General features: G+C 39.0%; 1 protein-coding gene across 2 annotated transcripts; it reads right to left on the reverse strand.

Annotated features, from left to right (window-relative positions):
• Positions 1-1,850: 1,850 nt before the first annotated feature.
• Positions 1,851-9,636, reverse strand: FGA (fibrinogen alpha chain). Of its 2 annotated transcripts, XM_025385988.1 has the most exons (7): positions 9,511-9,636; positions 8,317-8,442; positions 7,673-7,856; positions 6,382-6,527; positions 5,280-5,784; positions 4,263-5,123; positions 1,851-3,557 (listed from the first exon to the last, which is right to left on the reverse strand). In XM_025385988.1, exons 1-7 carry the CDS (start codon positions 9,562-9,564, stop codon positions 2,848-2,850), a joined length of 2,586 nt encoding a protein of 861 aa, XP_025241773.1. In that variant the 5' UTR covers positions 9,565-9,636; the 3' UTR covers positions 1,851-2,847. The 2 variants fall into 2 exon arrangements, with proteins under 2 accessions (XP_025241773.1, XP_025241772.1); XM_025385987.1 differs by having other exon boundaries at positions 4,263-5,784.
• Between the last annotated feature and the right edge of the window lie 8,397 nt (positions 9,637-18,033).

Genomic DNA, 18,033 nt, shown 5'->3' on the forward strand with positions numbered 1-18,033 from the left:
TTAGGGATGGAATATGCTATTTTTGAGATAAGAACAAGCTATGAGGGCCTAGAGGACAATTCAATTCATTCTATGGTACACTGGGGAAGGGTTCACAGAAGCAGCATTATTTGAGCTGTTTTTAAAGGGGTGAATGGGTGTCTTCTAGGTAGTTTATGAAAAGGCAGAAAATCATTTAAGGACCTAGTATTTCAGTGCCAGTGAGAAATTCAGTGTAATTAATGTATAGAATGATTGATTGCAGAGGTTGAAAATGGACCAGTTTGTGAAAGAGTTTATGTTCTAAGCCAAGAAGTTTTAACTTAATCTTAATGTCTTTCTCCTGCTTAAGGCCACTGATAGTAGTTGAAGCTATGGTGATTGTCAGATCAATCAAGGAGAAAGGGTACTCACTGTAGAGCGAGAACATGTTTGGCCAAGAGTGGTAATTGCAGACTTCCATATCTATTCTCCCTCTTTTCCTTATTAGCAGAATCCTGATTTTAGTTAGGATAGACTTGTACTCAAGCTAAAAATCAACTTGCCTCAGCTTCTCCTGCAACTAAGTTCATCTATGTGACTAAGTTGTGGCTAATATAAGCAGAAGTGCTGTTAGAACACTCAAGAAAGTTCCTTAAAAGGAGAAGGTACTCCTTTGCCCTTCAGTGTTTTCTCCACCTTCCAGATTGCCACAGGACATATTTGGATTGTGAGGTGAACCAGAGGATATAAGTCTTTTATTAAAATGATGGCTTCCTGAAGACTATGCAGACATACTCCTACATAGGCTTTTCTGTGAGCAAGAAATGAATTTCTGTCTTGTTGAAATCAGATGTGCCAAACCTAATCTCAAATGATAAAGATGAGTACCAATGTAAATACAGTGAGAAACCCCTACATTTAAGAAGTGGTCTGAGAAGAAATTACCAGTTAAAAACACTGAAAAGAGTGAGGCAGGAAGAAATGGTATAGAAACCAAGACAAAAAGACAGGTCCGAGAGGCAGGATAAGGGCAAAATAAGTAGCAGATGTTTAAAAGAGATCAAGTAGAGAGAGGCTTGAATGCAGCCCATTTAATTTAGAATTCCAAAGTTGTGTTGACTTAAGGAGATCAATTTCAAGCATGAGGTAATCGCATGAAAACCAAGTTGAAATGGGCTTCTGAATGAATGAGAGTCAGAGAGCTAAATTAATATTTAATTTCAGAAAAAATGAAATAGAAAATAAAGATAAGGTGAAATGGAAAATAGATGTGTCATGTCTTGTCTCACAACCAAATTGTATCTCCAATTCTCATGAGCCTGCTAATATTGACTACCATTTATTAAATTAAAAGAGATTTATCTAATCCTTTGATAAACTCAAAATCTTCTAAATAATTAGAAATAAATCGTCCTTCCCATTCATAATCACTTTCATTCCAGGACCCAATTCTGTTCCTAAATAGGGTGCTATTCAGGAAAACAAAGTATTTTCTAGTCTCAACTCAAATTCTGTCAAGGCATACGTGTGAGTGAAAGTGGAGTGGGGATAGAGACAGCATGAAGTTCTGATGTCTGAAAGAAATGAAGCTTCATTTAATTCTGAAGAAGTTCTTTTCCAAGTATCCAACTATTTGAAGGTATAGCATTTAGTTTGTATCAGAGATTTACAATTCCCCATAAGGAAATTCAAGAACTCTGGGGTTCATATGTGATGCATTTGCAAGGTTATTTCCCTTTTGATCCCCAGGCTCTGGCCCCTACCTATAGCCTCCTTTTTCCTCCTCCCTCCCTTCTCCTCTCCTTCCCACTGTCTCGCCTTCCTTCCTTCCTTGAGAAATAATGCAGTCATATCAGAATAGAAGCTATGTAAGAAAGGATGGTATACTGGATTGCTTGGGATATTTTAATACATATTCAAGAGAAAAGGCAAATATATCTTAATAGAGAAGAATGCAAATTGAAAATCAGAAGGCAAGGCCACCAGGATTAAAGATGCAGCTTGGACCAAATATTGACCAATGCAAATGTGTTGAATTTTGAATATAGCATAGATCATACTTAGTGAGATGCTTTCCATTAACGATTTACATTTAATAATAGTGAACATGTCACAGAATATAGTTTATGATTGTTAGAAAAATGAAGTTAAATCAATACTTGGGAGATTATTTATTAATGTGTGAATTGTCTGCTTTTTGAATAATCATAAATAGTTTTAAAAATTTAAATGTGTTTTTGAAAGAAATTGGTTACACCCTGGGGAAAAAAATAAGTATGCCTTACAATATCTAGTGGAAGGGCTTAAAGGACAGATTTTCATTTCTATTTAGGAAAGAATGTTTCTCCTGTCTTCCTGGATTTGCTCCATATCAAAAGACATGAATACATATTGTAATTATAAACTGTGCATTGTAATTATAAGTTGTAAATTCTACTTCAAAGGTCAGCTATGGTTAGATTCAGTGAGTTTTACCTTAAAATATTGGCTTAAAACCATTCATATCAAATGGATAAAATAACTTTTTTAGTTTGCAATGGCCTTACGACTTTGGGTGGTATTGGAAGAGAAGTTCTCAAACCAATACTCCTCAAGGTTAGAGAGGGAAGCTTCTGTCTGACACTTTCCTGTTGTACTGAATGGCCCTTGGTATATCCTTATAAAAATTTTCAAACCCACAGAGCTATTTAAAGATAAAAAAACTTATATAACTTTATTTTTCAAAGACTAATATGTCTCAGGTACATTTAGCTACAGTACAAAGGATAAGAAAATAGCACCTAGGAATTTTTTAGATTGTAGAGAATCTCAACGCTTTACCTTTCTTATTTCCTCTCCACTTTTCTAGCAAAGAAGCCAGAGTGCTCCCACTCCCACTCCTTTAGTCTATTGGGTCACAAGGGGCCTAATTTTCATGCGAACAGCCCTGAGGGAATAATCTGCCCCTCTAAAGGAAACCCAGACCACTCCGTTCTCAATCTCATAAGGACTGTTATTCCTCGGGTCATAGGAGCCCCCAGGGTAGTAGATACCATTGAGATTGGCTGCTTGGCAGTTGTTATACCACCAGCCTCCCCCATAGACTTCTGCACAGTTCTCTTCCCACTGGTCTGCATCCCTGTCAAAGGTGCTGAACTGCATGCTGTTGTGAGAGGTGTACTCTGTCCCTTCCTCTACGGAACCTTCAATCAGAGCATCGCCTGCAGTGCCTTCATAGGAGGAGACCTGGAGGGCATAGCCTTCGGCCTCAGAGCCTACCCGGAAGTAATATTCTGCATAAGCTTCGTTCCCAGCCCAGTCCTCTAATTCAACCCTAAGAACAGAGCCCCTCTGGGTTAGTAAGTGGAGGTAGTCATTGCCTAGCCAGAATTCTCCTTCCCCCTCGTCATTCAGGCTGCCGAAACCTCTCTTGTAGTCTTGCCAGGTCCGGTTAAAATTCAGTGATCCATCCATTCTTTGCTGGATCAAAAGCCATCCTCCCAAACTGGTCTCTTGATCGCAATAAACAGAAAAAATCTTACTGGATCCGGGTAGCTTGATATTGAAAATGCCACTTTGGGTACCTGAAGGATGTGTTTGGAGGACATCATCACAGTCTAAAAAAAAAATTAAGCTGGTTGGAAGAAGTTATTCTCATTTAACTTTACAAAGATAGGCACGACTCAGATTAAAGAAGGCAAATATTGTTTCCTTCCCTTCTGTTCTTTCTTCCTCCTTTTCTTCCCTCCATAGGGGAAGGATGCACTTACAGTGGGATAGAACTTATGCAAACAAAGGCTTATTTATACCTACAAATTGCAAAGGGGATTTTCCTCAAATGCATTTGGAATTTTACTTGCACATACTAATAGCAAGTAACCAGTACAGGTAGCTAAGCATCAATTAATACTAATAGAACTTGTTTTTAGGCTGACCTAAATGTCAACTGAGACACATACTAAAAATGTGATTAATCAATTGGGTGACAATTCTAATAGCACACACTTTGACTAGTGAAAGAATTTGATTAAATAAGCTCAAATAGAGTTTCAGAGGAAGTAATTCATCCATTTAACATGTATTTATTGAGTCATGACTCTGTTACTGTTAGGCATTTGGAAATACAGAGATGAGACAGACAAAGGCCCTGCCCCCATGGAACTTACAGTCTAGCGCAAAAACAGACCAAAAAAGTGTAGTTTCAATGAATTGTAACAGAGAGTTAAGAAGGAAATGCAAGGGGCCATGGGAGCACTGTGCAGAAATATTGAACTTAGTCTAAGGGGACAGGAAAGGCTTCCCCAAAGGAGAAGTGTGGATACCTCTGGAAGAGCGAGATTTAGCATGGCCTCTCTTGGTGGAATGTGTTCCTTCATGATCAGCTTCACTTCCGGCCTCATCTGCCATTTTATAACTCTTGCTTTCAAATGTGGAGCCTTCTCTGTTGTAAGCTGTGCTACTAATAAATTGTTTGCTGTGACTTGAAGTTTTACTACTGGAAGGGAATTCAGCTACCCCAGAGTGATGAGAACTGGTTTCCTTTGTATTTGTGAAGGTACCAGATTCTGAACCCATTGACTCAGCCTCACTGGCAAACTCTCTGAACATAGGTGGAAACAAACCTGGAAATGTTTTTCCAGTTGAGGCAGTGTCAAAGAAGGCAGCTGCATCAGGGTGCCTATAGCGGAACTCATCCAGAGTACCTATGCCTAAATCTATTGCCTCAGGACAGTCAGAACCATCTTCGGAGGTCACCACTTCTTTGGTAACTTCTTTGTTACCATCAGGACCAATAACAGTCTTAGTAACAGTTTTAGAGCATGAACGACGTGTGGTGGTTGTGCTACCAGAGGTGACCTTCTCTTTACCAACCACAAGCTCTTTGTCTCCTTTAGAAGTGACCAGTTTATCTGTGTGGTACTCTCTGTTTGTCCCTGGACTTACATTTCCTGGCACCTCTTCAAACGTGCCCCAGTCTGGGTTGGTAGGCCTGGTGTTCCCAGAGCCTGAGCTATCTGGCCTAAAACTTCCAGATCCAGAGTGCCAATGTCCAGTACTACTAGATACAGAGCTCTCAGAAGTCCAGTGCCCAGCACTTCCATGTCCAGAGCTGCCAGGATTCCAGGTTTCGGTACTACCAGGTCTAGGGCTCCCAGTGTTTTGGTTTCCAGTACTTCCAGGTCTAGAGCTCCCAGGGTTCCAGGTTCCAGTACTTCCAGTTCCAGAGCTCCCAGGGTTCCAGGTTCCAGTACTTCCAGTACCAGAGCTCCCAGGGTTCCAGGTTCCAGTACTTCCAGTTCCAGAGCTCCCAGGGTTCCAGGTTCCAGTACTTCCAGGTCCAGAGCTCCCAGTGTTCCAGGTTCCAGTACTTCCAGGTCCAGAGCTCCCAGGTTTCCAGGGTCCAGTACTTCCTGGTCCAGAGCTCCCAGGGTTTTGGTGTCCAGTACTTCCTGGTCCAGAGCTCCCAGGGTTCCAGCTTCCAGCACTGCTAGGTTTCCTGGGGCTTTCTGTCTCTGATCCTGTTCCATAAGAGGAGTCTACTCGGGTAACCTCATTTCCACCAGGTCTCTCTAACTCCATTCTCATCTGCTGCACGTCTGTTAATGCCTTCCACTCTGGGGATGCCTTCTGAAGCTGGCTCTTGAAATTTGGGGGAAACAAGTCTGGAACTGGGTTCATTTTTATCAGTGGTAAGTGTTGCCTATCTCTAGAGGGAAGTAAGTCTTTGGCAATGACCTGTTCAAGTTGCTTCTGCTGATCTTCATAGTCCTTCAGATCTACTTCACGAGCTAAAGCCCTACTGCATGACCCTCGACAAGATCGGATCTTAATGTCAATGTCCACCTAGAGAGAGGGGAGAAAAATAAAGAGAAAATGTAGATACAAATACATAAACTATGTCTATTGAGTTTCTGGCAGTTAATTTTCCTTCTGGAAACTGGTTTCATTTTTTTTTTTTGACTTGGAGACCTACCACTTAATATTCTCTGTTTTCTGCTTATCGAGCACCCTCAGTGGAAGAGATGTTGGGTATTGCAGGGCTAGCCAAGATAAGCAATGAATGCTCTTTGATCATCTTAGTCTCAGAATGGATCAAGAGTAAGGTGCTATTCCCTCTCAAAGGAAACGCTAATTAAATGATCCTTGGTGAAACTCAGGCTGAAGACTCAGAGGCATGGTGATGTAATGGGCTTTGGAATTAGACAGGGACTGAACACTTGATTTTGAAATTTACTATCTATGTACCATTGGGAAATTTACTTAATATCTCTGAATTTTTTTTCTTCAACTGTTGAGTGAGGAAAATAATACCTACTTTTAGGTAGATGATGGATATAACACTTTTCTCTGCATATAGTAGACACTCAGTGCATAACTATCACCTTCCTTTTCCCTGCTACTCATAAACAAGGAAGTCTGGGACCACAGCCACATACTTACCTCCAGTCTTTTCATATCAACCAATTGAGACCTAACATTTTGCTGCAGAAGTTGGATATGCTGTACTTTTTCTATGACTTTGCGCTTCAGGACTTCAATTCTGCTTCTCAGATCTTCAGACACTCGGTTATAGGTATTATCACGGTCTGAAATAGAAAATATGGTTATTGAAGTAGCTGCTGAGTGATTTGTCTATAATTGCCAGCAAAAAAGAAAGGAAGGAAGGAGAGAGAGAGATGAAAGAAAGAGAGAAAGAGAGAAAGAGAGGAAGGGAGGATGGGAGGAAGGGAGGAATGGAGGAAAGGAAGGAAGAAAGAAAGAAGGAAGCTAGCTTGCAAATATTCCCAATTTTATTTTGGTTACAGTTTAATCTGTGAGTTCAAAACCTATGGGACATTTGACTTTTGGATAATGTTATGCCCTGCAGCCATCCATGAATCCCAGTTCAGATGTCCTATTAGCAATTAATAATCTCAAATAAATATAGAAGAAATTTCTTTGGAATTTTAAAGGTGTAATTTGGAGTTAAAATAATTGGTTTGATTGCATTCCAAATATTTTATAATATCCTTAATCAAGGGACTTGAACATATTGGATTTTCTTACTGATGAATTTTTCTTTTTATCTATGGATTTGAAATTGTTCCTAAGCTGTTTTGGGTCAACAGGATCACTCACTTGCCAGCTAGTGTGGCATCACTGATTTTAAATGTCAAGTGTCTGTGAAGGTGTAAAAAGGTAAAGCAAAACTTCAGAAACTGAGGCCTCCCTAGACTCGCTGTCCATGACCAGAATGAATGCGATGTTTCCTAACCCTAATGAGTAGACTCTGAAAATGATGTAGCTTGACTCTATATTTTAAAGTTAAAAATCTACCTAATCAGCTCAGTGGAGTCTGAGGGTTGAACTCCCAGCTTTGTGTCTTTGAATAAGTTCCTTGACCTCTCAGTTTTCACCTCTGCAAGGCAGAAACAAAAATATCCAACTCAGAGTCTGACGCATCCTACTTTCAGTATATACCGTTGAAAAGAATACACTTAAATTCTTGTTTTTAATCCAAAATTCTGACTTATTTTGTGACCTTAAACAATCTCAGTTAACATCTTTTACTTTGAAAAAATAGCAAAAACAAAAGCTCCCCCTTAAAATTTTCAGGGATGTTATGAAGGCATGTATTTCTACACTAAGTACTTTGGGATGAAATTGTCATAGATATAAGCAGATATCATATTTATTTAGGATCTTTGTTGTTTCTGTTACAAAATCAAAGCAATAAACATGCAATACTTACTATTGGATGAGACAAGATCGCCTCTCAAAATTTCCATTATATTAGTGGTCACTGAGTTAGAATCTTTATTGTTCTTCTGATAGTCAAATAGTGAATTTTTGAGTTTATTTATTCTGTTTGTAAAATCTTGATTGACTTCATCAATCAACCCTTTCATCCTGCAGCCGGAAGGGCATTTGTAGTTCTGAAAGTGAAGAGAGAAAATTACAGTAAGGATCTAGCTCTTGGATTCAGAATAATTTTGCATGTTTCCATGCAGTCCCCATTTCTTCCTACCCTGTCTCTTCCAGACAAGTTGGCTTAAAAGTAGGTAAGAGGACTAGTTAGAGGTTGCAGAGAAATTCTGGAATGACGCTCCACTTAGCCATAAATTAGATGCCAGGAAATTGAGGCCACTATACTCAGGTGCCTAGTTTTGACTGAGCATGCAACTGAAATCCAGTCTGTTCACCCACTAATGATCCAGAGTTGGGGAGGTAATTAAACAGTGCTCTTGCTAGTAGGTTCCTTTTCTTTATTTGGTATGTAGGGAGCTATTCAATTATTTTCTATTTTAAAAAGTTTCTGGGACCAATCAGGTCAGCCTGTGAGCCCCTCTAGCAACAGAGGGAAGGAATTTCCTGCTTCCCCAGCTAACTGCTTACCCAGTCTTCATCAGAGCAGAAGGGCCAGTCTGAATCTTTGCAGGCAGTTTGATGCCTTTCCACAACCCTTGGGCCACGCACGCCTCCTCCTTCAGCTAGAAAGTCACCTTCACCAGTGTCTGCAGTCTTTAAAGATTCATTCACATACACAAAAGAGAGCAACAGCAATGTTAGCCAGAAGAGGAGACACTGGCATGCCTATAAGTCCCCAGGAAGAGATGGCACTCTCACAAAGATTAAGGACACCAGCCACAGGGCTTCTGCAAACCTCAGGTTTCTTGTCTTCAAATGGAAATCCTAAGACCCATTTTATGGAGTTGTTATGAGAATTAAAGGAGATAAGGTGTACAAATTTCTTAACTGTGTATGACACTAAATAAGCATTTGATAAATATTAGGAGTTTTAAAGAATCCATCCTAAAAGGAAAATTATTTGAATCTACAAAATCAGTTAAATTTTACCTTTTCATTTTTACTAATGACTGCAGACAGAAAGAAAGTTGAAAGCTATAGAGCTCTTTCTCCTGTAATTGCTGCTTCGGTAGAAAAAACCTACACTATCTTAATGTTCCTCTCTCCTTCAAGTTTCTATGTAACCTTTAGAGATGGATTCATAATCTAAAAGAATACCATTACTTCCTAAAAGCGTATTGCCTTACTAACTAATCTCTTCTGATACTGCAAAGATGTTTCCAAAGATAATTAATTTGCTTTTTCTTTTGTCTTGACAAACACAAAAATAACCTTTCAGCAAAACTGTACGAAAACTAAAAGTTCTGCTTATTATGGGCAAGTAGCAAAAAATTAATAATTAAAGAAAACAAATCTTACCGTAGAATGTTTTATTCCATTAACTAGCATTATAATGCACCAAGGCTTTATAACTACAAGGATAGCAAAGAATTCTTGCCCTTTTTAAAACAAAACAAAACAAAATGTAGTAAGACTGAATGACCGATGCTAAAGTTTCTCTTGTGAGTTTGTACACTCTCATCCATCTAAGATCTTCCTCTTTGGGTCATATTACCTTGTATTCTTGAGGTGTCAATCCCATCCAGGAGCTTTCCTCCCAGGCCTGGAGTTCATAAAGCTAAGAGTGTGTCATGACATAGAACAGGTAGACTCTGACCTCCAAGCTCTTTGTGGAATAAACACCAGAGAGAAAGCAAGAAGAGAAAATGAAAAGGGCCATACCCATCCTGTGCCCACCACACTTAGGACCAGGCAGACGATCCTCATGGAAAACATCTTTTCTAAGGGTGGGGCTGGCTCATGAGGAGCACTCCAGCTGAAAGAAAGGATTGCCTCCACTCCTAGTTCCCAGCCCATTTAAATCTGCAGGAGGTTTGGTTAATCATTGGCTTTGTCCTGTGTAGACCGTCAACCCTCCCTCTACATCCTTTGTTCCTCCTATGCTGTTGGTGTCCCAGAAATTCTTGCTCAATTCCCCTCAGCTTGTTTGCTTCCGATAAGCTGTTGCAAAGGTAGCGTTTGATTCTCCAGCCAATGATTAGGAGAAGATCTCACATTCCAGGAACAGGGTGGCTTTGAGAATGAAAAGAGGAGCATAGGAGGGTATATCCATATTTCTATATGTGAAAGAATACAGAAGGTGCTTAGTTAAGCTAGCTGTAGCCCCCAGTAGTAGTGATTTAGCAAACAATATTTCACTTTATGCAGAAATTAGGGTTGGGTGATCTGGTGTGTAAAAAATAACTTTGGTGATAGGCTGGCCCTGAAGGCTTTCTATAACTTTATTTAGAACAGATTACTTTTCTCTATCTAAAATATTAAGATGACAGTAGCCCCAGGAAGCAAACATCTTAGGTTCATAATCCCAGCTGCACCACTTCCCTGCTCTATGTTCTTGGACAAGTTACTTTACCTCTTTATACCTCAGTTTCCTCATTTATAAAATAAGGATGCTGATAAGCTACCCCATGCTTTTATGAAGAATAAACGAGTTAATTCTTGTAAATCCCTCAGAACAGTGACTGTCACATAGGAAATACTCAGTGAATTATGGGAGATCATAAAGTGCCATGAAAAATACAATTTCTTTCCTGTTTCTGTGCCAGCAATCTCACTTCTGAGTGTATTTCCAAAAGAAATGAAATCAGGACCTTGAAGAGATACCTGCGTTCCCATGTTCATTGCAGCTTTATTGACAATAGCTGAGATACGGAAACAACCCAAGTGTCCACTGATGGATGAGGAGATGAAGAAAATGTGGCGTATATATACACAATGGAGTATTACTCAGCCCTGAAAAATGAGGAAATTCTGTCATCTGCAGTAACACAGATGAACCTAGAGGGCATTATCCTAAGTGAAATGAGCAGATATAGAAAGACAAATACTGCTTAGCCGGTCATAGTGGCGGGCACCTGTAATCCCAGCTACTCGGGAGGCTGAGGCAGGGAGAATCACTTGAACCCGGCAGGCGGAGGAGGTTGCAGTGAGCCGAGATTTCACCATTGCACTCCAGCCTAGGCCACAGAGCGAGACTCCCTCTTAAAAAAAAAAAGAAAAAAAGAAAAAAACAAAGGAAAAGAAAGACAAATACTGTATGATCTTTCTTACATGTGAAATCTAAAATAGTCAAACTCACAGAAGAAAAGAGTAGAATGGTGGTGGCCAGGGCCTGAGGCATAGGAGAAATGGGGGAGATGTTGGTCAAAGGGCACAAAATTTGAGTTATGCAATATGAGTAAGTTCTAGAGTCTAATGTGCACCATGGTGACTATGGTTGCTAATACTGTGCTGCATATTTGAAATTTGCTAAAAAGGTAGATCTTAAGTCTTCTCACCACACAAAAAAGTAATGATATGAGCTGTTTTATGTGCTAATTAGATTAATTGTGGTGATCATTTGACAATGTTTATGTGTATCAAAACACCAATCAGAGAGAAGTTCCCCTTTGAAGGAAAATAAAAAAACAAACATCAAGCTGTACAATCTAAATTATGCAACTTTTGTCAATTATACTTCAATAAAAGTAAAAGAAATATTCAGCTTAGATTTGCCAGATGTATTAGGTTGGTGCTAATAGCAAATAAAAATAAGGGTATCCCAGTTAAATTTGAATTTCAGATAAACAACAAATCCATTTTAGTTTAAGTATGTCTTGTGTGATATTTGAGACACACTTAAAATTTTTTTGTTGTTTATCTGAAATTCAAACTTCCCTGGACATCCTGTACTTTATCTGGCAATCCTACCTTGTCTCAGATTCTGCTTCCTATGTGAAGCCAATCCTAATAAGAGTGATAGCTAATGTGTATTGAATGTTTACTAAGTCTTGGGTTCTTTGCTAGACATTTTGCAGGGTACCTGATTCAATGTCCAATTAAAAGCAATCTCAAGTTCTTTCATACTTCCTTAGAGTGTGCACCACTAATGGCATTTATCACTGTAGGAGTACTGTCTGTCTCCTCCACTAGATCATAAACTTGAGAATTGAAATGTTTTATTGGTCTTTATATTCTCCCCAAAATGTGTGGGCCCTCATTAAGCGAGAAAGCATGAGTGGGTTCCAGTGATGGAAAGTTGCGTGGCTGCCTCCCCCAGCACTGCAGACATGTGAAGCTTTCTAAAAATGGCTGGAAGCCCTCGTGCAAGGCAGTGCACTGTCTGCTCTATGGAAGGCTCCTTGTCTGATCAAGCTCACCCCTGAGGCAGCTTGCTATGATTTCTAGAGCTAATTGCAGAGCAAAGAGGAAGACCCAGAGCCCCATCCAGATTCCATAGGGCAATGATTTCATGAAAAGCTGGGTTATACTCACTCACAACACCGCACTGGCAAAATGTCAGGCTTAGCTAGGAAGGCGAGGCTTGATCTCTGCACACATTTTCCTTTGCCCACAAGAAGTGCCACCTTTGGGAGGTGAACATGGTATATAGGAAAGAAGTTCCTGAGAGTAACCTGGTAGGCCTCAGGTGAGTCGGTTGAACGTAATCTGATTGAAGGTAAATTAACAGAAACAATTTGGTTGAATGCCACCACCCTAGTGCCATGTCAGGGTGTTTCCAAGGATGCCACCTGAGAACTTTATCCTTGCCTCTCAGAATAGCACATCTCACGCCCTTTCTTAATGCTGGCCTCTGCTCACACCGCACCTACTCAGAGAGCCTTCTCTGGCCACCTGATCTAAAGAGCTGCCATTCTTGCATGTCATTCCATTGACCCTGCTTGGTTTTTCCATACTGTACCTTATAACTCCTGGACAATGTGTATTTGGGAAGGTATTTGTTTATTCTGTGTCTTGCCTACACTAAGCTTCCTGAGGCCAAGGCACGAGGACTAGCACAAATGCCAGCCATAGATCAATTGCTGCTCAGTATCTGCTGGAGAAATGGAAGAGCTGTCACCATACAGTGGTGGCAATGCATGGTGGGCTTTCCAGCATGTGAGACCTGGATTCCAGCTAAGTGACATGGGCAAACTATTTAAATTCTCTGAGTTATAAATGGGATGATGATATTTGTCTTGCAGGATTGCTGTGAAGATTATGTAAAATGGTATATGTAAAATGTTGGCCGTACATAGCAGGAGCTCTAGAAACAGTAGCTTTTATTTTTCCTAGAATATCCCAATGCTCCTTGATAAAATGTTCTCTTGTTTTGACTCTAGTGCCAGGAGCCCCTAATGAGACACTTTTGTAGGTCACTCTTTGGCCCCACACTGCAGGCTGCTCACCAGGCTGGGCTCTCTGCCCCATGAACAGGCTATATTGTAAGCTTTGGAGGAGTAGATTTTGTTTAGATGGAAAACTATGCAAATTAATAGGCAACAAATAATACGAGTATCATTTTTTAAAAAGCATGTGACAATAAGGGTATCTTTAAAAGTGCAAAACTGGAAAAAAGATTGAAGAAATTTTCAGTTGCTTAAATTATAATCTACTGTGCATTGCCTTTTTCTTTTTTCTTTTTTCTTTTTTTTTTTTTTTGAGATGGAGTCTTGCTCTGCCACCCAGGCTGGAGTGCAACAGCGCGATCTCAGCTTACTGCAACCTCTGCCTCCCAGGTTCAAGCGATTCTCCTGCCTCAGTCTCATGAATAGCTGGGATTACAGGTGCCCACCATCATGACCGGCTAATTTTTTATATTTTTAGTAGAGATGGGTTTTCACCATGTTGACCAGGCTGGTCTTGAACTCTTGACCTCAGGTGATCCACCCACCTCGGCCTCTCAAAGTGCTGGGATGACAGATGTGAGCCACTGCACCAGGTTTGTCTTTTTCCTGTAGATAACTACATCCTATTTGCCTTAGCTCTAACGAGAAGGATGTTTGATATATCTATATTTTTTAAGTTAATGTAATATAAACATTTAAGTACAAATGTTAATATAAACATTTAAGAGCATGAATTTACATATTTGTTATACCATAACTTTTAGCATGACTGAAATAGTGTTTACTAGTTTTAATAGCTTTATTTGTATGGTATATAATGTAAACAGAAAGAGTAGAAATTCTATAGCTATATGTTTCAGTTTTAAACTATATCTATTCATCACAACTTCCACAGGAAAAGTAAAATATGTTAATAACCGGTTATCTAGATATTTGCAGTTGTATAAATACAACTTAAAAATACAAAACAAAATGACAGTGTTATTTTGAATGGAGTATTTGTCTTATCCTGGGCGGATACCAGAAATTAAATGTATTGATTTCTGAGAGCAGCTCACTCATTCACTCATTTGTCTAAATTTAGCAATCATTTATCCTATGTATATTATTTCTCTAGTCCTGCATACTATGTGCTTAAGATAGAAAGGAAAATAATGTATGGTCTTTTACCTTCAAGTTGCTTACAATTGGCGAGCAAGTAAAATACATTTATACAGCTGAGAATTAAGTTAAACTATGTAAACTTGATATTTCGTAGGTCAAAACAATAATATCTGCAGTTTTATATGGCTTAATCTAATATAAAACAATGGAAAAATCTGTAAGTTACATGCTGAGTTCTGTTAGAAAACACAGCAGAGTGATATATCATTTATGTATTGCTCTTTGTTTTGTTTGTGTGAGATATTTCTTTAAAGTATTTAATTCAGGTCTCAAAATACAAGATGTTTCTGAAAAATTCTTGTGTCATCTATCATAAAAATCTACATGAATCTGTACATTCTTTCCAAAGACATTTGGTATCCTAATAACAAGAAGATAATGGTACTTTGACAGGAACTGTTTTGTTAAAAAAATATTAAGTGTATTCTTGGAAAGTACTAAAATTATTTTCTAAATTTTGAAATGACTAAATTATGAAAATTTACAAGATTTTGGCATTTATAAATACAGTCTGATCTAATGAATTCACTGGACAACATTGGCAAAGCTATTTAACTTTCTGTAGTTTTTTCTTTTTCTTTTCTTTTTTTTTTTTTTAGAGACAGCGTCTTGCTCTGTTGACCAAGCTGAGTGTAGTGGCGCAATCATGGCTTACTGCAGCCTGAACTCCCTGGGCTCAAGGGATCATCTCACCTCAGCTGCCTAAGTATCTGGGATTACCAGCTTGTGTATCTTATTTTCTCTATTTGTCTCGTGCATCTCAAGGGTGTTGCAAAAGTTTGTCTTTACTAAGATGCTTACTGTGAAAGGTAAATGAACTGGTAGGATGACCTATATAGGTGTGACTAATGGAATGTTTAATGTTTATTTTCAGAACTCATCAATTTCCTGACCTCAAATGGTTTCCCCAGAAGTTACAGCTACAAAGATAAAATAGGAATTTCCTTAATAACCAGAAGTGATTCTGAATTGCACTTAAGAAAGCGAGGAGAAAAAAAAAGGAGCCTCTTGTGATCTTGATTTATTCCATCGCACTGTATTTCTCTTTAATCTCTTTATTCAGGAAAGACACCCACCTTATTTTTTATAGTTGAACTGACTCTAGATTAATGACCACTTAATTGAATAACTTTTTATCATTTTTGAGATTAAGATCTATTCTGTTCCAATAATATAATAATAATTTTTTTTTATCCTTAGGAATAACTTTCATGGTCTTTGACTTAAGCACTTTTAATCAAGTTCTCATTAAGTAGTTATAAGTGTGTGTGTGTGTGCGCGTGGGTGTGTGTGTGGAGAGAGAGGGAGAGAAAGAGAGGTGAAAGTAGTCTTTGAGTTTTTCTTACTGTTTTATCTCTTTTCATTTTTAACTGCAATATCAATTACATAATTCATTTTTCAAGATTAACTTATCTTATCTATAATGTGCTTGATCTAGATTTACTAATTTTTTGCACTTAACATGTATTAAAACTTAAATGCTAGTTTTGAAAAGTAAAACCATTATACAGATAATCAATTGATATATTAATATCAGCAACATGGATTCATTCTCACACTGTACCTATTAAATCCATGATATTCGGCACATTGCTAGGCTGGTTTCCCTGTGGTTCTTCTATTAAAGATTGGCAAACAAAATCTGTCAGTTGGTGTTGATTTAACAGTGACATGTTAAAAACTGGAGAAATATCATCTGCAAGGCATGTGGAATTTCCACAAACAAGGAATTATGTGAAAAAAAGGTGTAAGTCAATCACCAAGATCCATTTAATCATCTGTGGTATTTATTGGGCCCTATATTAATGGGAGGTTTTACATAAAAATTTTGCTTAGACAAAATTCAACAAAAAGTTAGTGAGAAAAACAGCAGAGAAACCTAAATTGAGGGACATTTTACAAAATTCGTGATTGGTACACCGGAACAGACTTCCTTAATTTATGAAGGTTGTGAAAAGACAAAGACAGACTAAGAAATAGGGAACCAGAGGTGATTAAGGAGATGTGACAACTAAATGTGATGTGGTATTTGGATGGGGTGCTGGACAGAAAAGGGACAGTAGTGTAAAAATTGGTGAAATCTGAATGAAGTGTGAAAGTTACACAGTAGCATGGTACCTGAGTTGGTTTCGTAGTTTTGACGAACGTACTATAGTAATATAAGACACTAACGTTAAAGAAAACTGGGGCAGGGCGTGGTGGCTCAGTCCTGTAACTGGGGCCAGGTGCGGTGGCTCATGCCTATTGGGGCCAGGCATGGTGGCTCATGCCTGTAATCCCAGAACTTTAAGAGGCTGAGGTGGGCGCATCACCTGAGGCCAGGGGTTCAAGACCAGCTTAGCCAACATGGTGAAACCTCTCCTCTACTAAAAATACAAAAATTAGCTGGGCGTGGTGGCAGGCACCTGTAATCCCACCTACTTGGGAGGCTGAAGCAGGAGAATCACTTGAACCTGGGAGGTGGAGGTTGCAGTGAGCTGAGATCACACCACTGCACTCCAGCCTGGGCAACAGATTGAGACTCCGTTTAAAAAAAAAAAAGAAAGAAAGAAAAGAAAAGAAAAGACAAAGAAAACTAGGTGATAGGCTAGTGAATGCTGTATAGTACCTTTATACATTTTCTGCAAATAAAAACATGATTCCAAATTTAAAGCTTTATTTGAAAGCAAAAGCAGACAAATATTAAAGTTTTAAAATTATATTTCCAAACTTAACATAATTCAAATCTCACACAGCAACACCAATCTTAAAAGTAAAAAACAACAAGAGTAAAAAAAAAATTTTCTTTTTGTTTTATTGTCTCTGAAGCAGTTACACATATTATCTCACTTGACCCTTACCACAGCTTTGTGATGTAAGGAGAACAAATTATGAAGGAAAACATTTCCAGTCCAAGGTCTCTTCAATGTTAGGTCATATTGTTTTAATGTCACATTTTAACTATTTGTCCCTAAATATTTGAAAGAAGCCACTTTCATAACAGAGTGGAATCTGCCCTATTCTGTTTATCTAAGTAGAGTCAACATTCAGATTTATTTAGTGAGGATTCTCTACTTGCCTCAGTTCACCTCATGCTTTAAAGTTGCCAGTAGAAGAAAATCTGGGTGAGGAGCAGGGAAACAGGAGTGAGGGCCAAGGATACTGGATTTTGGATTTGGGAAACACATTTTTGACCCAGTTGTAGACATGACTAAATGTCATGATCCTGAATTTACCACAGTTTGTTCCTTCAAGCATTTCCCAATGAAATTGAGGTGAGCAAGAGCTTAAAATTGTGCCAGCTACCCTTCCCAGAAAGCTTTCCAGGCTACTACAGAGCAGTGTTCTGTAAGCCATGCTCGAGCCTACCATCAAGGCCCAGAATGAGCCAATGGCAACAGTACCATTTGGGTCAAAGCTCACGTTTATGATAACCATTAGTCTTTTTCCTAATTTTTTTTTTGAGTCAGAGTCTCACTATGTCGCCCAGGTTGGAGTGCAGTGGCATGATCTCGGCTCACTGCAACCTCCTGGGTTCAAGCAATTCTCCTGCCTCAGCCTCCTGAGTAGCGGGGACAGTCACACGCCAGCATGCCTGGCTAATTTTTGTATTTTTTAATAGAAATGGGGTTTCACCATATTGCCCAGGCTGTTCCTGAACTCCTGACCTTGTGATCCAACCTCCTCAGCCTCCCAAAACGCTGGGATTACAGGTGTGAGCCACTGCGCCCAGCCGCTTCTTTTTTTTAATTTTTAAATTTTTTAAAATTTATTTTGAGACGGTGTTTCGTGCTGTTGCTTAGGCTGGAGTGCAGTGGTGTAATCGCAGTTCACAGCAGTCTTGGCTTCCTGGGCTCAAATGATCTTCTGACTTCAGCCTCCTGAGTAGCTGGCACCACACTGTTCCCAGCTAATTTTTGAATTTTTCTGTATA

The sequence above is a fragment of the Theropithecus gelada genome, chromosome 5 (genome assembly GCF_003255815.1).
Source record: "Theropithecus gelada isolate Dixy chromosome 5, Tgel_1.0, whole genome shotgun sequence".
Classification (NCBI taxonomy): Eukaryota; Metazoa; Chordata; class Mammalia; order Primates; family Cercopithecidae; genus Theropithecus; species Theropithecus gelada.